This window comes from Rhinatrema bivittatum, chromosome 6 (assembly GCF_901001135.1).
Source record: "Rhinatrema bivittatum chromosome 6, aRhiBiv1.1, whole genome shotgun sequence".
NCBI classification, from domain to species: domain Eukaryota; kingdom Metazoa; phylum Chordata; class Amphibia; order Gymnophiona; family Rhinatrematidae; genus Rhinatrema; species Rhinatrema bivittatum.
This window is the reverse complement of record NC_042620.1, coordinates 348440704-348463215: the sequence shown is the minus strand read 5'-3', so window position 1 is coordinate 348463215 and position 22512 is coordinate 348440704. Positions and strand designations below refer to the sequence as shown.

General features: G+C 44.9%; 1 protein-coding gene across 5 annotated transcripts in view; it reads left to right on the top strand.

The window, feature by feature from the left end:
• LOC115094582 (transmembrane 9 superfamily member 2-like) overlaps positions 1-22512 on the top strand; it is a 467181-nt gene that overhangs the window by 143957 nt on the left and 300712 nt on the right. For all 5 annotated transcript variants that reach the window (XM_029607790.1, XM_029607789.1, XM_029607788.1 and 2 more), the window contains exons 6-7: positions 5665-5792; positions 15771-15882. In XM_029607790.1, coding sequence (XP_029463650.1) covers positions 5665-5792; positions 15771-15882 — 240 coding nt within the window. The remainder of the gene's footprint in view (positions 1-5664; positions 5793-15770; positions 15883-22512) is intronic.

Here is a 22512-nt window from a genome sequence, read left to right as displayed (position 1 = left end):
GATAGGGGGTCTCCTCTCTCTTTTATCAGAGGTGGGTCAAGATCATGTCAGACCAGTGGGTTCTGGAGGTGATGTGATGGCTATGCACTGGAGTTTCGTAGTGTTCCTCGGGACATTTTCATGGTCTCCCTGCAGCTTTCCACAGAAGAGATAGGGAGTGGAGTGTACGTTGTCAAGACTCCTCAGCCAGTGGGTTATGGTTCCAGTGCCCATGTCTCATCATTCCATTTATTTCATTGTGCCAAAGAAGGAGGGCTCTTTTCGCTCCATCCTTGATATCAAGGAGGTCAACCGTCATTTGTGGGTGACTCATTTCTCCATGGAAACTTTGCGATCAGTGATAGTGGCAGTACAGTCAGAGGAGTTTTTGATGTCTCTGGATTTGTCCGAGGGTGTGCCTTCATATTCCCATTCAGCTAGAGCATCAATGATTTATGCATTTTGCAGTTTTGGGGTGTTGTCATTTTTGAACACTGCTTTTTGGTTTGACCACCATGCCCACAACTTTTTCCAAGGTTTGTGGTGGTGGTGATGGCAGCAGAGTTGAGAGAGGATGGGATTCTGGTACATCCGTACTTAGACGACTGGCTGATTTGGGCCAAGAGTCTGGAAGAGAGCCTTCGGATCTTGTGCAAGGTTATCTCCTTGTTGCAGGAGCTAGGTTGGATGGTGAATCTGGCCAAGAGCAATCTTCAGCCATCTTAGTCACTGGAGTATCTCAGTGTTTACTTTGACACAAAGCAGGGCAGGTTGTTCCTGCTGAGGGCAATATTCAGAAAGTGATGGCGTAGGTGTGTCTACGAACACAAAATGTCTGACAATATGTTCTTATCTACAGGTTCTCTGATGGCGGTGACCCTGGAGATGGTACCATGGGCGAGGGCACGTATGCGTCCTCTTCAGTGCACTCTGCTGCCTCACTGGCGTCTACAGTCTCAGGATTGTTCGATTCGGCTCCACCTATGATGAAGATCTGCATTCATCTGCAGTGGTAGTTGCAAGCGGATCATCTAAGGAATGGGGTTTCTCTAAGATCACTGGACTGGCTAGTACTCAGACAGATGCGACCCTCCAGGGTTGGGGAGCTTACTGTCAGGAGCTTGACAGCGCAAGGGTACTGGAGTACAGAAGAGTTTCTCTAGAGCATCAGTCAACTGGAAGCTCATGCTGTCTGGTTGGCATGCTTGCGATTTGGCAACCGATTGCAGGGTCAAGTGGTCCGAATAATGTCAGATAGTGCGATCATGGTGGCTTACATTATTCGGCATGGAGGTACCAAGAGCCAGCAAATGTCACAGGAAATAGTCCAATTTATGGAATGGGTGGAAAAGCATCTTCAGGATATCTCAGCCTCACACATTGCAGGAAAAGACAATGTTAGAGCTGCCTTTCTCAGCAGACGGAGTCTGGATCCAGGAGAATGGGAATTGTCAAATGAAGCATTCCAGCTTGTAGTGGATCTCTGGAGCCTTCCCTTTCTGGACCTGCTGATGACTTCTCGCAATGCGAAGCTTCCTCTCTTCTTCAGTGGCAGGAGAGACCAAAGGTCCTTGGGCATTGATGCCCTCGTACAGGAGTGGCCAGAGGGCAAACTACTGTATACCTTTACCCCATGGCCCATGTTGGACAAAATGATTCGGAGGATTGAGAGTCACTCAGGGCTGATGCTGCTGGTGGCACCAGATTGGCCCAGAAGACTGTGGTATGCAGATTTGCGAAGGCTCCTGGTGGAATCTCCCCTATGGTTTCCAGCTCACAGGGATCTGTTATGGCAGGGGCCTGTTCTTCATGAAGATCTGACTTGATGTTGTCTTATGGTGTGGCCCTTGAGAGAGCCTGGTTGCTGAAGTGTGGATATTCTGCTGCAGTGGTTGCCACCTTACTATGAGTGAGAAAGTTATCCATTTCCTTAGCCTAGGTGCGGGTTTGGCGAGTGTTTGAGGCTTGGTGTGAAAATTGAGAGGTTCTTCCTCATTTGGTTAAGATCCCACTCTTTTTGGAATTTTTGCAGGATGGATTGAGTAAAGGTTGGCCCTTAATTCATTTAAGACTGTTGCCTGTTTCCAAGTTCAGGTGAATGGTGAACTCTTGTTGGCTCATCCAGATGTGGCCTGTTTCTTAAAAGGAATGAAGCATCTTCGTCCTCCCTTGCGGTTACCGTTTCCTTTGTGGAGTCTTAATCTAGTTTTGGATTTTTTGGTGGGCTTCTCTTTTCAACTGAATCTTGGCTTTCCTTGAGGTTACTGACCTTGAAAATGGTGTTTAAGGCAATTTGACGTGTAGAGTATCCGAACTGCAGGCCTTTTCTTGCCAGGAGCTGTTTTACAGTGACTCCGGGGGCGATGCAGCTGCATACTGTTTCTTCTTTTTTTTTTTCCAAAAGTGGTCTTGGATTTTCACTTGAATCAGTTAATTTCCCTGCCGTCTCTGGACAAGGAAAGAAAAGCAGAGGAATATCGCCTATTACGGCCCTTGGATGTCAAGAGGCATATCTTGAGGTATTTGGAGGTTTCTAAACCTCTCAGGAAGACCGATCGCCTATTTGTTCTCCCTGGGGGGAGTAAACAGGGCGAGCCAGCTGTTATGCCTGTCAGTCATAGACGGCTGCGACCTCTCTTGCTCACCTCTTTTTTTCCCCGCTCCATCAAGTCTGGGAAGAATGGCGGTCTCTGCCAGGCCCCGCCGACCTCTCCGGCGTTCCTGGGACAGCGTGGGCGGTGCCGACCGCCATCTTTTACCCGGAGTTACCTAGTTGCACCCTTGCGCGCAAGGGCCTCATTTGAACACTTCATGACGGGAACCTTGGGGGCGTCCCTGCCCGATGACGTCAACCCGCTAGTGTATTTAATCTGACCAGCCCTTGCCTTCCTCGAGTTAGCAGTGAGTTTCGTCTTGCTGAATTCTCCACATTCAAGGACTTCCTGTTCCTGACTTTGTCTTGGCATCCAACGCTCTGAGTACCCACTCCTTGGGGGCTCCCCTGCGTTCCTGGCTATCTGCTTCTCAGTGGGCCTACCTGCCTGACTGCTACTAGACCTGCTTCTCCGGTCTCTTATCTCCCTCCAGGAACCATCTACTGTGAGTACCTCTACTGACTTCTACTATACAGACTATATTGTGGATTCCACACTGTGTACCCCGACTCTCGGGCCACTACCGCCTTTCTTCAGTAGAAGCCATTCAGCTTTCCTGCTATACAGACTACCTACACACCATCTACAGGAGTCACTTTGGGGTTCCGGCATCGCTACCAGTTCTTCAACATCTACTGTACAGACATCCTCGGCATACCCTGCTCTGCGGGCCCCTACCGGATCTGTATTTCTGAGATGCCTACACTCGTCAGAGGGGATCCCCAGTGTACCCCGCTCTGTGGGCCACCACCGGATCTTCTCAGCTGTGGTCTCACTCTGGGTAATTCCCATTGCCCAGGACTGTACTACTATATCTCTAATTCTGTGCACATTACTTTTTCCTTCCTTCATAATAAAGCCTCCACTTCTAGCTGTGTCCCACGCCACTGAGACTGCGCTTGCTGAAGGTGAGGCTCATAGGGCTCCTCCCTGTGGGCGGAAGCACCTCTCATCTCAGCCCAGGATTCACATTCTTACTTAAACATAACACCACTGTTACGGGCTACGAAAGCCTGCTGGATTAAGGAGGTAGTCACAGCTGCGTACGTGGTTGCTGAGCAGCTGTTACCTAAGCTTATTCCATCAGGGCTCAGGCAGTGTCATGGGTGGAGGTTAGATAAATGTTTCCTATTGACATTTGCCGAGCTGCGACATTATCCTCCTTACATCCCTTTTCCTGGCATTACTGCCTAGATGTGCAAGCCCGGGAGGACACAATTTTTGCATGTGCGATGTTGATCGAACCGTGGGCAGCCTCCCGCCCTGTTCAGAAGTATCTTTGGTACATCCCACTGGTTTTGGATCTACTTGTCTGTATGCTAAGAGGACAAATTACTACTTACCTGATAATTTCCTTTAATAAGGACAGGTGGATCCACCTTCCCTCCCTTGGCTGCTATTGTCCTCCTGCGTGGCTGCGTGTTCCAGGGGTTATTGGTAAGTGTTACTCCAGTCCCTAGACTAGTGTTACACTTTTTGTCTGAGCTCAGTGTTTTCCTGTTGGCTGAGTACTGGAATGGTTATCTGTTAATAATCAGGTTTTTTGTTAGTTTGCTCACAGTTGGCTTTTGCAGAGAATACTGGCAGGCTGATGTTAGTACAGGGTTATATATACCATGATGTCAGCTTTGCTCCGTCTCCTTCTGCTGGTAGAGGTGCATAACCCACTGGTTTTGGATCCATCTGCCCTTAATAAAGTAAAGGAAATTATCAGGTAAGTAATAATTTCTCCATATTTAGCAACTGTTGAAAGATTTATACTGTTCTATATCATGAAACACAAAGTTGAACATGTGGTATTCAGATAAAGCTTTGGCACAGGTTTTATCTCACTATCTGAGGAAGAATTATTTTCTGATGTTACATATTTACATGGCTTTGCACCAAGAAAGTGATGGCCTTCTGGCTAGATAAAATAAGAAGCTTGGATAGTTCTGCTTACATGCTGCAGGCTAACGTTGCAAGCACTGTGGTGTGTTTGAACACTAAAGAGTTCCTTGCCTCTGCAATCAGGTAGCAGGGGCCAGGAACTCAGTTTCTTCCCTAAGGATGATTAGGCTCAGCGGGATGCTCCTCTGGGAGCACAGACCCTGCAGAAAGACCCAGCAGGGTGCTAGCATTACTGTAGCAGGAACTTGCAGTTCCTGTTGTGAACTACCCATCAGATATGGAGATAAAAGACAAAAACAACTTTCTGTAAAGGTAGTGGGTTTTGACTTCCTAATGGTGTGCATCGTTATGAAAATGGACTCTGTACGCTTGGAGGAGTGCTTGAACATAGACTATGTTCAAATATACTCTGTTGAAATGTTGGTTCAAGAGAAGATAAAGAAAATGACAGCAATTTCTCAGTGTGTCTGCACTGAAGCTAATTTCAGCTTTTCACTGTATCGTAGCAAATCAGTTTTATCAAGTTGTTGGTGTCACCATATGGCCAGTCTTCTAATTGTTGACAGTACCAGGTATAGATCTCAAGAGTGCATTTTGTTGGGAGTCAGAACTGTTGAGATCTATACTTGGTACTGTTATCAGTCGTGTATGCAGGTAACATTTCCAATATTTATATCAGGTCTGGCTCTCTCTCTTTTCTCTTTTTTTTTTTTTTTTTTAAGAAAATCAAAATGGCTTACAAATGTTATACAGTTACTATAATTGTTTAGATACAGCCACTAGCATGATATTATACAACACAAAAATTAAAATGAGCATTAATAATGGGATAGCCCAATATCTCATGGTGATCAACTTAAAACTAAAACATCATTCTTGGTCACTATTTATACCTCATGACTAAAACAACTCGAAATCGCATTGTGTTCTGCCTTCCATTAATGAAAACAGCAAGCTAACCAACATAAAAAAGGCAGCTATTCAACATTCTTAAAAAAAAAAAAAAAAAAAAAAAAAAGGGCAGGAAAATCCTCAGCAAAAAGATTTTCATGGGGCAAAGAATTCCACAAATGTGGCAAAGGGTGTGAGACCTTGACTGCTGTTCCACAGTTCTGAAAAATCTTTTCTTCTTTTTTTTCAGTCTGAATTTAACAAGAAGAATTATTTTTATCTCTTCAACCATGTCGACATTACTATCACCTATCACAGTGGGTCTGGTGAAAATTGGCCTGGTGCAAGACTGGTTGCTGCGAGGCTTGTTCCAAAAAGGTAAGAAAATGAATTCTGCTACCATGATCTTTATAAAAAATGGCTTACATTTTTTTGCAATGGTGGTAGTTAGATCCAGACTATTTATTTGTATAACATGAGCATCAGTAGGGCTGGCTCAGTGGCTCAAATGTTAAATGCTGCACACTGCCATGCAGAAGGTCCCCAGTTTAATTCCCCAAGTTGGGTCCTTCCACTTCTCAGGTCACCTGGAGCTGGGGATGCTGTGGAGGTAGCGTTCACAGGCTCAGAAGGGAGTCAAGGTCATAGCTTGAAAGGTGACAGCTGGATTAAAAAGTTCCAGAGGGAGCCCTAATTGGCCTTTAGCCAAGGACCATCACGTCAAAGACCAGATGAGGTATGTTGAGAATGTGGGGTGGAGGGGCAAAGAGATAAAATAGGGGTAAAAGGTCTCTGGGAAATTGCAAATGAAGACCTCATGATCGCACATCCCTGCTCTGGTTTTGATTGAACTGAGAGTACAAAGGAACAGAAGGAAACTGCTGGGTCAAAAAAAAAAAAAAAAAGCATTGACTGCTTTTGTTCACTACTTGTTGCTCTTGTAAGATGCTGAAATATGACTGTTCCTCCTTATCTGGTCTGTGGGGGCTTTTGAAAGGACACAGACAACTATCTCCTTCCCTTTATATAGCGTAGTGTGTATACTTTTTCATAGCTTCCAGCTCGTGTGCTTTTTTCGTCTGTTTTGCTATCTTTATAATATATCTTTAGGGGGTTGAAATAATGTATTAAGCTAATGCATACCACATTGTTAAGCAAAACTATACATTAAGAGGTCAATATTCAAAAGGGTTTGTCTGGATAACTTTTATTTTGACAATGCCCAGTTTGAAATTCCTGCTCCCATGGAGAAGTTACATTTTAACTGAGTAAGTAATTTCCTCTTTAATATTTAGCCAGACAACAAAAAGATGGTGTGGAGCAATACTTAAGTATATCTAGGTAACTCTATTTTTCCCTCTTCTGTATTCACCCCCCATTATGATTGGAAAATGCAAAATATTGCATAGCCAAATAGTCAGTCCTCCAATATTTGCAAAATTTAATATGGCCAGGCGACTCCCCCCCCAATTGGTGAATGAACCAATTATTGCCCAAGTGCAGTGAATAAACTAATATACAGTAGAGATGTGAATCGTGTGATCGATCGTATTGCAAACGGCCAGCACCATTTTGCAATACGGCAAATATGATTCGAGTGCAGGAGGTCGCTTCCGGACCCCTGCTGGACTTTTGGCAAGTCTTGTGGGGGTCAGGAGGCCCCCCCAAGCTGGCCAAAAGTCCCTGGGGGTCCAGCGGGGGTCCGGGAGTGATCTCCTGCGCTCGTGACGTCGGGGGACAGGAACCAAAATGGCGCTGGCACTACCTTTGCCCTGTCATATGACAGGGCAAAGGTAGCGCCGGCGCCATTTCTATTAACGCACCCGTGGCCCGAAAGTGGAAGATCACAGCGGGACCCCCCCACTGGACCTCAGGTAATTTAAGACATTTGGGGGGGGGGGTTCGGGAGGGTGGGGGATTTATTTTAAAGGGTCGGGGTGGGTTTTAGGGTTGTTTTAATGTGCCGGTTTTCCTGCTCTCCCCCGTCCCCCTCCCCCTTCCCCCGATTTACGATTTTTGACGATAAATCGGGGGAATTCCTAGTGTATATCGCCTCTAACGATTTTTGACGATTTAAAATATATCGGACGATATTTTAAATCGTCAAAAAACGATTCACATCCCTAATATACATTGCTAGTAGCTGTCACAGCTATGGGCACTTATAGGCCGATGCAATAAAGTGCTCCCAGGCTGGCGCACAGCTTAACAAGCAGTTGGATTTGTGTTTTGTATGCACGTCCATAACTCCCCAATGCAATAAGGAGATCAGCGAATCCAAACAAAGGCGTAGCTAATAGAACTCATCGCATTTAAATGCCATGTAGATAAGATAAGCTATTACCCCGCAATGCAAAAAGCTGAAATCCAGAACCTCCAGGGTGGCATTCTCTGAAATGCTTCCTGTTCCAAGTGCAGGTCCCCAGAGGCAGGCAGAGCTCCAGAGTTTCAATGCGTGGATGAGACGATGGTGCAGGGAAGAGGGGATTCAGCTTTGTAAGGAACTGGGTAAACTTTTGGGGAAAGGGGAGACTTTTCTGAAAGGATGGGCTCCACCTTAACCAGAGTGGAACCAAGCTGCTGGCACTAACTTTCAAAAAGGAGATAGAGCAGCTTTTAAACTAGAACAAGGGGGAAAGTAGACAGTCACTTAGCAGTGCATGGTTCGGAGAAATGTATCCTTGAAGGATACTAATGAAACAGAGTTAGGGCAACCCAACAGAGAGGTTCCATTAAAAGCAAACATAGTCCATATGCCTATATGTAAAAAATCACCGAAGCTAATGATTTCCGAATTATCCCAAACAACTGAAAAGCATGTTGTTAATACAAACAAAAAACACACTTTGAAATGTCTATATGCCAATGCCAGAAGTCTAAGAAGTAAGATGGGAGAGTTAGAAAGTATAGCATCAAATGATGAGATTGACATAATTGGCATCACAGAGACTTGGTGGAAAGAGGATAACCAATGGGACAGTGCTATATCAGGGTACAAATTATATCGCAATGATAGGGAGGATCAACTTTGTGGGGGTGTGGCACTTTATGTCCAGGAGGGTCTAGAGTCCAACAGGATATAGATCATACAAGAGACTAAATGTTCAGTAGAATCTATATGGGTAGAAATCCCATGTGTGTTGGGAAAGAGTATAGTGATAGGAGTATACTACCATCCACCTGGACAAAATGGTCAGACAGATGATGAAATGCTAAGAGAAATCAGGGAAGCAAACCAATTTGGCAGTACAATAATAATGGGAGATTTCAATTACCCCAATATTGACTGGGTAAATGTAACATCAGGACTTGCTAGAGACCATAAAGTTCCTGGATATGATAAATGACTGCTTCATGGAGCAATTGGTTCAGGAACCAACAAGAGAGGGAGCTATTTTAGATTTAATTCTTAGTGGAACGCAGGATTTGGTGAGAGGCCACTTGGCAACAGTGATCATAACATGATCAAATTTAAACTAATAACTGGAAGGGGGACAATAAGTAAATCTGCAGCTCTAACACTAAACTTTCAAAAGGGAAACTTTGATAAAATGAGGAAAATAGAAAAAAACTGAAAGGTGCAGCTGCAAAGGTTAAGTGTTCAACAGGCTTGGACATTGTTTAAAAATACAATCCTAGAGGCACAGTCCATATGTATTCCACACATTAAGAAAGGTGGAAGGAAGGCAAAACAATTACCGTCATGGTTAAAAGGTGAAGTGAAAGAGGATATTTTAGCCAAAAAAAATCCTTCAAAAATTGGAAGAAGGATCCGACTGAAGAAAATAGGATAAAACATAAGCATTGTCAAGTTAAGTGTAAAACACTGATAAGACAGGCGAAGAGAAAATTTGAAATGAAGTTGGCCATAGAGGCAAAAACTCATAATAAAAACTTTTTAAAATATATCCGAAGCAAAAAACTTGTGAGGGAGTCGGTTGGACCATTAGATGACCGAGGGGTTAAAGGGGCTCTTAGGGAAGATAAGGCCTTTGCAGAAAGACTAAATGAATTCTTTGCTTCCATGTTTATTAATGAGGATGTTGGGGAGATACCAGTTCCGGAGATGGTTTTCAGGGGTGATGAGTCAGGCGAACTGAATGAAATCACTGTGAACCTGGAAGATGTAGTAGGCCAGATTGACAAACTAAAGAGTAGCAAATCACCTGGACCGGATGGTATGCATCCTAGGGTACTGAAAGAACTCAAAAATGAAATTTCTGATCTATTAGTTAAAATTTGTAACCTATCATTAAAATCATCCATTGGCCACCCTCCAGTCTTCAGGTACAAAGTATCCCCAATATTTAAAAAAGGCTCCAGGGGCGATCCGGGTAACTATAGACCAGTGAGCCTGACTTCAGTGCCGGGAAAAATAGTGGAAACTATTCTCAAGATCAAAATCGTAGAGCATATAGAAAGACATGGTTTAATGGAACACAAGCCAACATGGATTTACCCAAGGGAAGTCTTGCTTAACAAATCTGATTCATTTTTTTGAAGGGGTTAATAAACATATGGATAAAGGTGAACTGGTAGATGTCGTGTATTTGAAATTTCAGAAGGCATTTGACAAAGTCCCTCATGAGAGGCTTCTATGAAACTAAAGAGTCATGGGATAGGAGGCGATGTCCATTCATAGATTACAAACTGGTTAAAAGACAGGAAACAGAGAGTAGGATTAAATGGTAAATTTTCTCAGTGGAAAAGGGTAAACAGTGGAGTGCCTCAGGGATCTGTACTTGGACCGGTGCTTTTCAATATATATATATATATATATGAAACTTTTTATATACCGGTATTAGTATGCATACATCATACCGGTTCACATTGTAACTAAAGGCAGAAATTACAATCAACAGGGAGGGGAAAACAAGGAGGATTATACAAAGAGCAGGGGGCATAGAAATTAGAGCATTAAAACTGTAACGGGCTATTTACAGGACTATATACAAATTTAAGCAGGTTACTTACAGGAAAAGTGTAAATATATATATATATATATGATCTGGAAAGGAATACGATGAGTGAGGTTATCAAATTTGCGGATGATACAAAATCACAAGCAGACTATGATACATTACAGGAGGACCTTGCAAGACTGGAAAATTGGGCATCCAAATGGCAGATGAAATTTAATGTGGACAAGTGCATGGTGTTCCATATAGGGAAAAATAATCCTTGCTGTAGTTACACGATGCTAGGTTCCATATTAGGAGCTACCACGCAGGAAAAGGATCTAGGCATCATCGTGAATAATACTTTAAAATTGTCGGCTCAGTGTGCTGCAGCAGTCAAAAAAGCAAACAATGTTGGGAATTATTAGGAAGGGAATGGTTAATAAAACGGAAAATGTCATAATGCCTCTATATCGCTCCATGGTGAGACCGCACCTTGAATACTGTGTACAATTCAGGTCGCCGCATTTCAAAAAAGATATATTGCGATGGAGAAGGTACAGAGAAGGGCAACCAAAATGATAAAGGGGATGGAACAGCTCCCCTATGAGGAAAGGCTGAAGAGGTTAGGGCTGTTCAGCTTGGAGAAGAGACGGTTGAGGGGGGATATGATAGAGGTCTTTATGATCATGAGGGGTCTTGAACGAGTAGATGTGACTCTGTTATTTACACTTTCGAATAATAGAAGGACCAGGGGGCATTCCATGAAGTTAGAAAGTAGCACATTTAAGTCTAATCGGAGAAAATTCATTTTCACTCAACGCACAATAAAGCTCTGGAATTTGTTGCCAGAGGATGTGGTTAGTGCAGTTAATGTAGCTGGGTTCAAAAAAAGGTTTGGATAAGTTCTTGGAGGAAAAGTCCATTAACGGCTATTAATCAAGTTTACTTAGGGAATAGCCACTGCTATTAATTGCATCAGTAGCATGGGATCTTCTTAGTGTTTGGGTAATTGCCAGGTTCTTGTGACCTGGTTTGGCCTCTGTTGGAAACAGGATGCTGGGCTTGATGGACCCTTGGTCTGACACAGCATGGCAATTTCTTATGTTCTTATGTTCCTCTGTGCACGAGGCGCACTTTTTAAACCACAAAATTTTACACCTGCCCTGGAGCAGGCATAAAGTCTTCCTGTGCGTCAAGGGCTCAACTTAAAAACCAAAAAAACTGCTTTTCTGTGGTTCCTCCTAATTAGTATAATTGCAATACTATATAGGAAGTGCCACAGAAAGCAGCATCATGCAAAGAAAAGTCTTGACGTAAAAAAAATTTTCAGGGCACACAATATATACCCACAATATACAAGCTCCAGGCCGTGTATATTGTGCATGCATATTGTGCCAGTAAAATAGCTACCGCAGGAAAAAAACGGACGCTCGTAAATTGAGCATCTGTTTACCTAACCTACACAGTCACATCTCCTGGGTGTTCGATGCCATGGACATGCTAGGGACGCGCAATTTATCCCTAGTACATCCTTTTTAGCGCAGCAGCTTGATTATTGCATCGGGCACCCAGGAGAGATGATTGTCGCATGTCAAAACAAAAATTGTGCCCAGTTTGGGCTCACGTTTTTAGCGCATCCATGTTGCATCAGCCTGTTAGTATTCAGCAAATCAGGGAGCAGGCAACAGCTTCTCTTGCTCCCACTCATGGGGAGAGTTCATGGGTGGAGAGTGGGATGGAGGCAGGGATTTTGGACCAATCCTTTTTTCCTTTTTTTTTTTTTTTTAAGTTAGGGCTTGGGGGATTAATTCCAATTTCCACAAGCCAAATTTAAATTATATGGAGGCTAGAGGGAGACACTTGGCAGTACTACAAGCTTTTTTTTGTATGTATTTGTGGGGGGGGGGGGGGGGGGGGGTGTCTGGCCATGCAGCATTTTTTTAATTATATTGTTGGGGGTGGGGAGGATTGCCTGCTGCTTGTCCATTAGAATGGTAAAGTTACTTGGATTGTGTTTATCTGATTAACTATAGCTAAGTATGTTCAGTGACAATTTTACCAGGACAGATGCTGCTGAAGTTACCCAGGTAATTTTTATCCAAATAACTTCTCACAGGCTTACTCAGGGCTTAATTTGTGGAGAAGTGGCCTGAAACACAATTCTGGCATTTCTTTTCAGGTTTGAGGCAGAGCTGCAGGGACATTCTACTTCAGCGTCTCCCCTGCAGGGAAGAGAAGGGAAGGGGTGAGCCTGGAGCACACATTCACTTTGCCCCCTAATCCAGTCCCTTCCCTTCACCTCTTCTCCTGTATTGCAAAGAACAAAAGTGGAAGGGGTAATATTGAAGCAGACCTGCAAAGCAAAGAACAGTGAATTAGTACAGATTTGAAATTTGTGAGCATTAGTGTCAATTGTCAAGGCTTCAACCCTGGCCTTCATGAATGGTGCTACTATTTACAACTTTTAATCTTGTGCTAATTCAACCCCTTTTTATGTCCATTAGCAAGAGTTTACTTTCTGGCAGCACAACCCAGAACGGTGTTCTACCACCTTTTTCTGGGACCTGAGAAAGTGGAGCAGAGCTGGAGTGTGTAACAATTCTGGCGTTAACAGAGGCTTAGTTACACTGAGGTGCAATATTTTATCGTGGGAGGGGTCCCACTATGGCTGAGAGTCTTGCTGTGATAGTGGGGCTCCTTCCCGAAAAAACGTCAAGGCTTTATGGTGCGTTCTTTTGTCTGTGGCCAAAAAATGCACAGCAAAAGAATGTGCCTAGCGGTCCTTTAACGCAATGGTGGCTCCAACTTCAAGGAATCATGATTGCCTTAAAAGACAGGGAGGTTGAATTGGGGATTAGGACTGGAACCCGGCTCAACCCGGGGCCAAGACTTGAAGTGGCCCCGACTGCCAAAAAGTATAAAAATAGTTGCCCTTGTACCCCTCCCCCCCAAACTGCCAACAAATAAGTAGTGCCTGGCAGGCCCCATTGCACACCCTCACCGCCTGCACCCCCCAAGTCAACAAAGAAGAAAGTCCTCGTCTCAGATCTCCACCTCCCCACCCCCTGAAAGGTGAAAAATCCAAAATTGAATGATCCGAGGGGTGGGTATGATGCTCGGGACCCACTATTTTTTTGGCTGTCGGTGGGGGGATGGGGAACTGTGGACTTGGACCCTAATTTTTTCACGATTTGGGTGGGGGGTGGGATGGCTAGGACTGAGACCCTCTTCTTTACTGTTGATTTGAGGGGGTCCTCCTGGCACTACTTATTTGTTGGCACTTTGGTGGGAAGGGGGGGGGGTTGCCATCATCATACGGACAGCCATTTTTTTTTTAATTCTTTATTTATGAATTTTTCAATATAATTACAAGAATAGACCTTGACTGAAATTACAGAAATTATTATAATGTGAAATAATTATTTTTTTTTTAAATTCTTTATTTATGAATTTTTCAATATAATTACAAGAATCGGACAGCCATTTTTATACTCTTTGGCAGTCTGGGCTGCCTCAAGTGTCAGCCGCAGGATGTTTTTTAATTTTTGCTGACATTTACCACTTTTCAAAAAGGTTGTGTTTTATTGCAGCTGGCCACCTTCCCGGTTGACCGCAATAAAACATTTGCATAAGACTGCCTATGCATTATCTTCTTTGCATGTCTTTGCATTATTTGTAAAGAAGGTCATTGTAATGGGGCGGGTAGAAGGGTGGGGAAATGCAAAGTATCACACAATATCGCAGCTTCTAGATTTTTTTGGGGGTGGGGGTTTAGTGGTTCAGCTAACTTTAGGACAGGAAGTTTTGTGACTAGAGTTAACCAGATAAACGTATCAGGTAATGCTGAATTCCATGTAAAATTCAGTCACACCCCCAGAATGCCTCCTTTTTATGCAGCTAACATTTTTTAGCTGGTTAATGAGTTACCTGGCTAAAACTTACCAATTGGGTGGGAAATTCAAAACTTGGGATTTGTCTGGCTATCTCCCAGAGGGGCCGATGCAATACAGTGCGCTCAGCTGTCGGACTTGGGTTAAATAGGTGCTAATCCACCCCCTAACGCAATAGGGGGATTAGCGCCTATTTAACGCGCGTCCGTTGCGGAGTGAATGAGTTAACGCTCATCACATGCAAATGCATGTGAATGAGGCTATTACTCATTCACTCCAAATGCAAAAAGATAAATGTGCATCTCAGACACACATTTATCGCTCAGCTATTAACGCCTGCCTAAGCAGGCGTTAATAGCTGAGTGCATTGAAAAGAAGTACAGAAAAGCAGAAAAAACAGCTTTTCTGTACTTTTTTTAAAGTAAAAAAAATGAAATTAAATAACTCGGCAGACCGTTGAGTTATGAAGACTGACGCAGGTAAACTCGGCGGCCATTTTCATTACTGGTAGACAGGCAGGTTATGAAAACTGGCGCCGAGTTTACCGGCGTCTATCTTCATAACCGGCAGCTGTGGCGTGTCACGTTAGCAAGGAGGTGTTAAGGTCGCGCAAGCGATCCTAGCGCGACCCCTCTAATTTACATATTGCATGGCGCCCCCCTTGCGGGTGCCATGCGTGCATTAAGAAAGTGGGTGCTGACCTTTCAGCACCTGCTTTCCGCGAAAATTATTGCATCGGCCCCAGAGTTAGCCAGAGAAACCCTTTAGAATACGGACCTCAATGACATTCCGCAGAGAGCTACGTTGTTAGTGACTTTCTGCAGAGAGAAAAATAAAATTAATATTCTTCAGAAATACTTTAGAAATAGGGAACATTTATTTTGTGGATATAGGGTTCAAGTATTTCCAGATGTTTCGCGATCCACGCAGTATAGGAGGAAGCAATTTCTTTTACTGAAACCTAGAGTATTGTCCTTAGGGGCAACATATTTCTTGAGGTTCCCCTGTAAATGCCTTATAGTTTATCAAAAGATCAGATTTATTTTTCAGGATCCATCACACCTGGAAACATTTTTGGTTGATAAAGAAACAGGTTGAGATATAAAGTAGCTGTAAAAATAGAAATAGATCCAGCTTAATGTAATTTTCCTGGCGTGTAGCCAGATGGACTCAGAACAAATGGGATAGTATCCGCGTGCTAGCAGAAATAGATCCAGCTTAATGTAATTTTTTGAATTACAATTTCATATAGGGGATGGATGCCTGTAAATTGGTTCTTGATTTAATTTTGTTATATGCAATAGTATTTCTTTGATTTTTTGCATTTTTATAATTTGTAAAAACTCTAAAACTATAAATTAAAAAAAAAAAATAATAATACGGACCTCATTATGTTGAGTAAGGATTTTGGCATTTATTGTGTAAGCTATGAATACAGAGGGTATTCTCATGTCATTTGTCCAAAAATTGCACAGTGTAAAAAGTCTGACAGTCACATGTATAAAAATTCCAACGTGTGTATGTATATATATCTAGTAGAATTAATGATTTGTGTCTTACTTTAGCTATAAACATACAGATGAAAATCATTTAAATTGTGGTGGTCCCCCTATGGAAATTCCTGTAACATTTTCCAGTAAAGTGGATTTAATCTACACATATTCTGTAAAATTTGAAGTAAGTATAGCTTTTTGCTTTTTACATGTCTTGATCTTGTGTCGTATTCAAAATACAAAAACAAAACAAGTGATTCTCACAGGACAAGCAGGATGGTAGTCCTCACATATGGGTGACATCAGGAAGGAGCCCAATCACGGAACACTTTTGTCAAAGTTTCTAAAACTTTGACTGGCACCTACTGGGCATGCCCAACATAGAACCAACCCTGCAGCCAGCAGGGGTCCCCCTTCAGTCTTCTTTTTTCCGCGCAGCAGTAGCCACATAGGTTAAGGAGCTCTTCAGCGATTCCTGACAGGAATTTTTCCTCACGGAACTTCTTCAAAAATTTCAAAAAAGATTTTACCCCACAGGGGTCTCCTTATTGATATCTTTGCTCCGCAGTCGAACGATAAGTTTTTTTTACCTACTTGTGGTCGATTCCCATTGAGTTTTTCTTTCGCGGCCTACCGGTCATTGACTGCATCGCGGCTAAATTTTGTCAAGGCCATGGTGTCTGGTTTTAGTCGGTGTCCTGACTGCACTCGAACGATGTCCATCACTGACCCTCACACGGTCTGTGTGATGTGTTTGGGGTCCGACCATGATGTCCTTACTTGCACCAAATGTGCCCAAATGACACCAAAGGGTTGCAAGGTTAGGCTGGAGAAAATGGACTTCTCTTTCGGCCAAAACCCCCGACGCCATCGATAGCTTCGATGTCGTCTGAATCAGTACCGTCTACTTGGCGCCAGCACCGGGAAACCGCTGCTGCCCGACCGGCTTAGACGACTCCGCGGGGGTCGACCCTCTCTGTTCCACCCCAGGAGAAAGACCGAGGGAAACATCGACACCGCCACCGTAAAGCTCAGGCCACAGATGCAGGCACGCCCTCTGCATCAATGTCGTCTGAGCCACCAACAAAGAAGTCCCGAACAGAAAAGGCCCCATCATTTTCTGTCTCTGGGTCACCGAGGCGTTCCCCCACCTGGACAGGTGCCGGGATTCGCGATTCCACCTTCACCGGTGGACCCTCCGGCTACGCCAATGCTGCCTCCTACTCCGGAACCAGGAATCCATGCCCCAGGTTTCCGTGAGGAATTGGATCGGATGATCCAAGAGGCCATCAGAAAAGCACTCAAGGGGTTCAAACCTCCATCGGTGCCGGTTCCCGAGCCGGCCACCGATCCGATACCCATGGAGCTTGCACCACTATTGGGTAAGAATGGACAGGTTAATCGGTGCCCTTCCACCGCTGCATCCGAGAGAACAGATGGCCCCGTTTCCTTCCTCACCGATACCCTTGTCATCGGAAGAAGAATCACCGATCTCCTTTCCGCCCTCCGGAGTGCTACCCCCGACACATCCATCGATGTCACTGATTCCATTGTTGCCTCCGATGCCTCCCTCGATGCCTTTAGTCCCACTTCCAAAGCCATCGATGCCTAGGCCCAGACCTTCCGGAATAACACCGTTACTCCCTTCTGATAAACATATGGGAGCTGGTGATGAGCCATACAATCCCTGGACTGATGATTCGTACCAGGATTCAGACAATCTGCCTTCACAGCCCTCTCCTCCTGATGAAAGGAAGCGTTCTCCGCCAGAGGACTTGTCCTTTATCAACTTTGTTAAAGAAATGTCTGAAACAGTTCCATTCCAGCTTCAGACTGAAGAGGACTCTAGGCATCAGATGTTACAACTTCTCCAGTTTCTCGATGCTCCTAAGGAAATCATGTCTATCCCTATTCATGATATCCTTTTGGACCTTTTAAAGAGAAACTGGGAGCACCCTGGCTCTGTGGCACCTGTTAACCGTAAGGCAGATGCCACCTATCTAGTTCAGCTAGCCCCTGGCATCCAGAGAGCTCAACTAGATCATCATTCAGTAGTTTTGGAGTCAGCCCAGAAGAGGGCACAATACTCCAAACCCCACTCTTCCATTCCCCCAGGAAAGGAACAGAAATTTCTGGATACATTTGGAAGACGAGTATTTCATGGGTCAATGCTCATCTCTCATCTCTCATCAGGAATTTGCTGAATCCTTACCTCTGCAATTCCAGGACCAACTTCATGCCCTAGCACAAAGGGATCTAGATGCTGCCAAACATGTTCGGCATATGACATCTTCGACACCGCTTCCAGAGTTTGCGCCAGCTCTCCTTACTGCCTTCTGATCTCTCTTCCTCTTCCAAATGTTCTTTTACAAGAGATTCCAAGAGACAATTCTACTAGCAAAGGAGATTCTATCCTCTGGCGTCCTGGGCTCGAGCTTCTAAGCCTTACCAAAAAGGCCAATCCAAGCAACCTCGAGTACAAAAGTCACAGCCAGCCTCCCAGCGAGGTCCAGCGTCTGGCTTTTGACTCCTTCCTAGAGAGCAGTACCCAGCCTCCACTTCCGACTCTTCCCGTCGGAGGCCGGTTGTGCCACTTCTCCAAACCATGGCACACAATCACCACAGATCAGTGGGTACTTGCTGTAATAACCCAAGGTTACCACCTCAACTTTCTCTCTGTTCCACCGGATTCCCCACCTCGGCTAATGTGGGGAACATCCGAACACTCACTGCTCCTGGAGCAGGAGGTCTCCCTCCTTCTCCAGTCCCGAGCAATAGAACCAGTGCCCCTCTCCCAACAGGGGCAGGGTTTCTATTCCCGGTATTTCCTAATACCAAAAAAGTCATTTGGTGTTCGCCCAATATTGGACCTTCACACCTTAAACATATACCTTCAAAGAGAAAAGTTCAAGATGGTGACCTTGTGTTCTCTTCTTCCCCTTCTCCATAGGGAAGACTGGTTCTGCTCTCTAGACCTCCAGGATGCCTACACACACATTTCCATTACTCCGTCACATCACAGATTCCTACGGTTCCTAGTAGGCCCAAAACACTTCCAATATAGAGTGTTACCATTTGGCCTAGCATCTGCCCCATGAGTCTTCTCCAAGTGCCTCGTAGTGGTAGCTGCCTTTCTCAGGAGTCAAGGTGCCCATGTCTTCCCCTATCTCGACGATTGGTTGATCAGGGCTCCTACTCAGCAAAATGCACTGACGTCTCTACGTCTCACGTGCCATTCCCTGATCTCCCTAGGGTTTCTCATAAATTATCCAAAATCCAGGCTAGTTCCCTCTCAAACCCTATCATTCATAGGGGCCGACTTGGACACTCTAAAGGCGAAAGCCTTCCTACCTTTGGATCGAGCTTTCACTGTCTCCTCTCTTGGCCCATCGATTGCAATCTCGACAACACTCAACTGCATGTCACTTTCTGATCTTACTGGGTCATATGGCCTCTTCAGTGCATATCACTCCCATGGCCCACCTGGCCATGAGAGTAATGCAGTGGACTCTAAAATCACAGTGGATTTAGTCTTCTCAGCCAATGTCCACTATTGTCCACATCACCAACCAGCTCCGCTTATCTCTGACTTGGTGAATAAACCAATCCAATCTGCTTCAAGGTCTTCCATTTCAGGCTCCAGAACCTCAAATAACCTTAACAACAGATGCCTCTAACCTCGGCTGGAGTGCACATGTTGCAAACATGCAATCTCAGGGCATTTGGTCTCCAGAGGAAGCCAAACACCAAATAAATTTCCTGGAGCTTCATGCAATCGGATATGCTCTCAGGGCTTTTCAGGATCACCTTTCCAACCAGGTCATCCTGATTCAAACAGACAACCAGGTGGCCGTGTGGTTCATCAACAAGCAAGGGGAAACGGGTTCCTACTCCTGTGTCAGGAAGCTGCAAAGATAAGGGTGGAAGCCCTTTACCACTCGATGTACCTCAGGACCACCTACTTGCCAGGAGTGGACAATGTGTTGACGGACAAGCTGAGTCACATTTTTCAATCGCACAAGTGGTCCCTCAACCCCACTGTAGCGGATTCAATATTCCAGTGTTGGGGTTACCCTCACATAGACCTCTTTGCGTCAATTCACAACCGTAAAGAAGGGAACTTCTGCTGTCTCACTCACAGCCAACACTTTCAGCCAAGAGACGCTTTCTCCCTCTCGTGGGCCAGCGGTCTCTATTATGCTTACCCTCCACTTCCACTCATTTCAAAGACTCTCGTGAAGTTGTGAAGGGACAAGGGACTAATGATTCTCATAGCCCCTCATTGGCCACGCCAGGTCTGGTTTCCAATTCTCCACGACCTATCAGTGCACCGGCACATTCCTCTGGGGAAGGACCCACTTCTGATCACTCAGAACGGCTGTCTTCGTCACCCCAACGTCCAGGCCCTCTCCCTGACTGCCTGGATGTTGAAAGGTTAATACTTCAACCTTTTAACCTTTCAGAGCCGGTTTCCCGTGTCCTAGTAGCTTCACGAAAGCCTTCCACAAGGCAGTCTTATCGTTACAAATGGAACAAGTTTGCGGTATGGTGTACTTCCATGTCCATCGATCCCTTCACTTGTTCCACACCAAAGTTTTTGGACTACCTCTGACACCTGTCAGTCAGGTCTCCAAACTTCTTCTATCAGGGTACATGTCAGTGCGGTAGCCGCCTTCCATAAAGGTGTCAGGGATGTACTATTTCAGTACAACCCCTTGTAACATGCTGTTTGAAAGGCTTGCTCCACCTTAAACCTCCACTGCGCCCTCCGGCCCCTTCATGGGACCTCAGCTTGATTTTGGGGCGGCTCATGAAACTGCTATTTGAACCTCTTCAATCCTGTGATCTCCGCCATCTCACCTGGAAGGAGATTTTCTTTTGGCGATCACATCTTCTTGCAGAGTTAGTGAATTACAGGCCTTAGTCACCTACCTGCCTTACACTAAACCTCTGCATGATAGGGTAGTACTCCGCACTCACCCTAAGTTTTTGCCTAAGGTAATATTGGAGTTTCATATCAATCGATCCATTATACTACCCACCTTCTTTCCCAGGCCCCACTCAAACCCAGGAGAACGGGCTCTGCATACCCTTGACTGTAAACGTGCTCTAGCATTTTATCTAGATCGTACAGCTGCCCATAGGAAATGCACTCAATTGTTTGTTTTTCTTCGATCCCATCAAATTGGGCAAACCTGTGGGTAAGCAGACTCTCTCCTCCTGGTTATCGGAATGTATTTCCTTTTGTTACCAACAGGCAGGCATTCCGCTTCAAGACCGTGTTAAAGCACACTCTGTCAGGGCCATGGCAACATCAGAGGCGCACCTACGCTCTGTGCCGCTTGCTGACATCTGTAAGGCTGCTGCCTGGAGTTCTTTCCATACCTTCGCAGCTCATTTTTGTTTAGACAAGGCTGCCAGACAAGATTCCATTTTTGGCCAGTCTGTGCTATGCAACTTATTTGCGAACTGAGGTACCAACATCCTTCCGCCAACCCGGTAGGGTTCAGGATGCCCTTTACCAAATTCCACCCCAGTTCTTGTGCATGTTGCACGTCTTTGGGTACATTTGGTGCATTGCTCGGGTATCCTCAGCTCGGTACTCACCCATATGTGAGGACTACGATCCTGCTTGTCCTGTGAGAAAGCAGAATTGCTTACCTGCAACAGGTGTTCTCACAGGACAGCAGGATGTTAGTCCTCACGAAACCCACCTGCCATCCCGTGGAGTTGGGTTCGTTTATGTTTTCTTATTTTATTTTTCGCATGCACTTTTTACTATAAGACGAGACTGAAGGGAGACCCCTGCTGGCTGCAGGGTTGGTGCTATGCTGGGCATGCCCAGTAGGTACCAGTCAAAGTTCTAGAAACTTTGACAAAAGTGTTCCGTGATTGGGCTCCATCCTGATGATGTCACCCATATGTGAGGACTAACATCCTGCTGTCCTGTGAGAACACCTGTTACAGGTAAGCAACTCTGCTTTGCTGCTTCATGGAATCTCAGTGGATTTAATACCATTTATAGGACCAACATAAAAGATGGTGTACTACTTCAGTTTTTGAGATCTCATGGTAGAGCCTGGGGGAGGTAGGATGATTTCCCTTTGACATGATTTACAAAAAAAAATAAATTATTATTTGTAGTCAGGAGTTTTTTTCGGTCCTTGCTGTGCAGACTGCCCCCACTCCACCCTCCTCCTCCTGCTCTTCCTGCTTGACTTTCCTTTGCTGCCTGCCGTTTTAAGAAATTTTGAAGACTGAGAGCTGCAGCAGGATCAGCCGCATTTGAGCAACGGTGTGGTGCAAGCAGTGTTCAGTATTGGAGGAGTGCTGGTTTAGTGTGCCTCTTATCGGGAGGAGAGGAGGGGTTTGGGTACGTGTTCAGTATGAGAGCCTGACATGGAGAAGAAAGACAGGAGCTGGCATTGTAGAGTGTGTGTGAGCAGGCGATCAGCCTCTTCAGGGCTGCTATGTTCAGCCTGTATGCACACAAGGTAGGTCCCGGGGACTTGCTTGCAGATCTCCATTGTTGACCTTTTTTGGGGAGTTTAGATTGTAACCTCCTTTCCAGCCTTTAGTTTCTCACTGGGACCTTATTTTGGTGCTCAGGCTTTGCTGTAGTCTCCGTTTGAGCCTCTGAAGCATGCCTCCCTGAAGGACCTTTCTTTGAAGGCTGTATTTTTGGTGGCCATTTGCTTGGTTTGCTGTATCTCACATTCAAACTTTGACTTGCAGGGTTCCTCTCTTGGTGACTGATTTTAATTCTGTGTCTTTTTGACCCATTCCTTCTTTTTTGCTGAAGGTGATTTTGCCA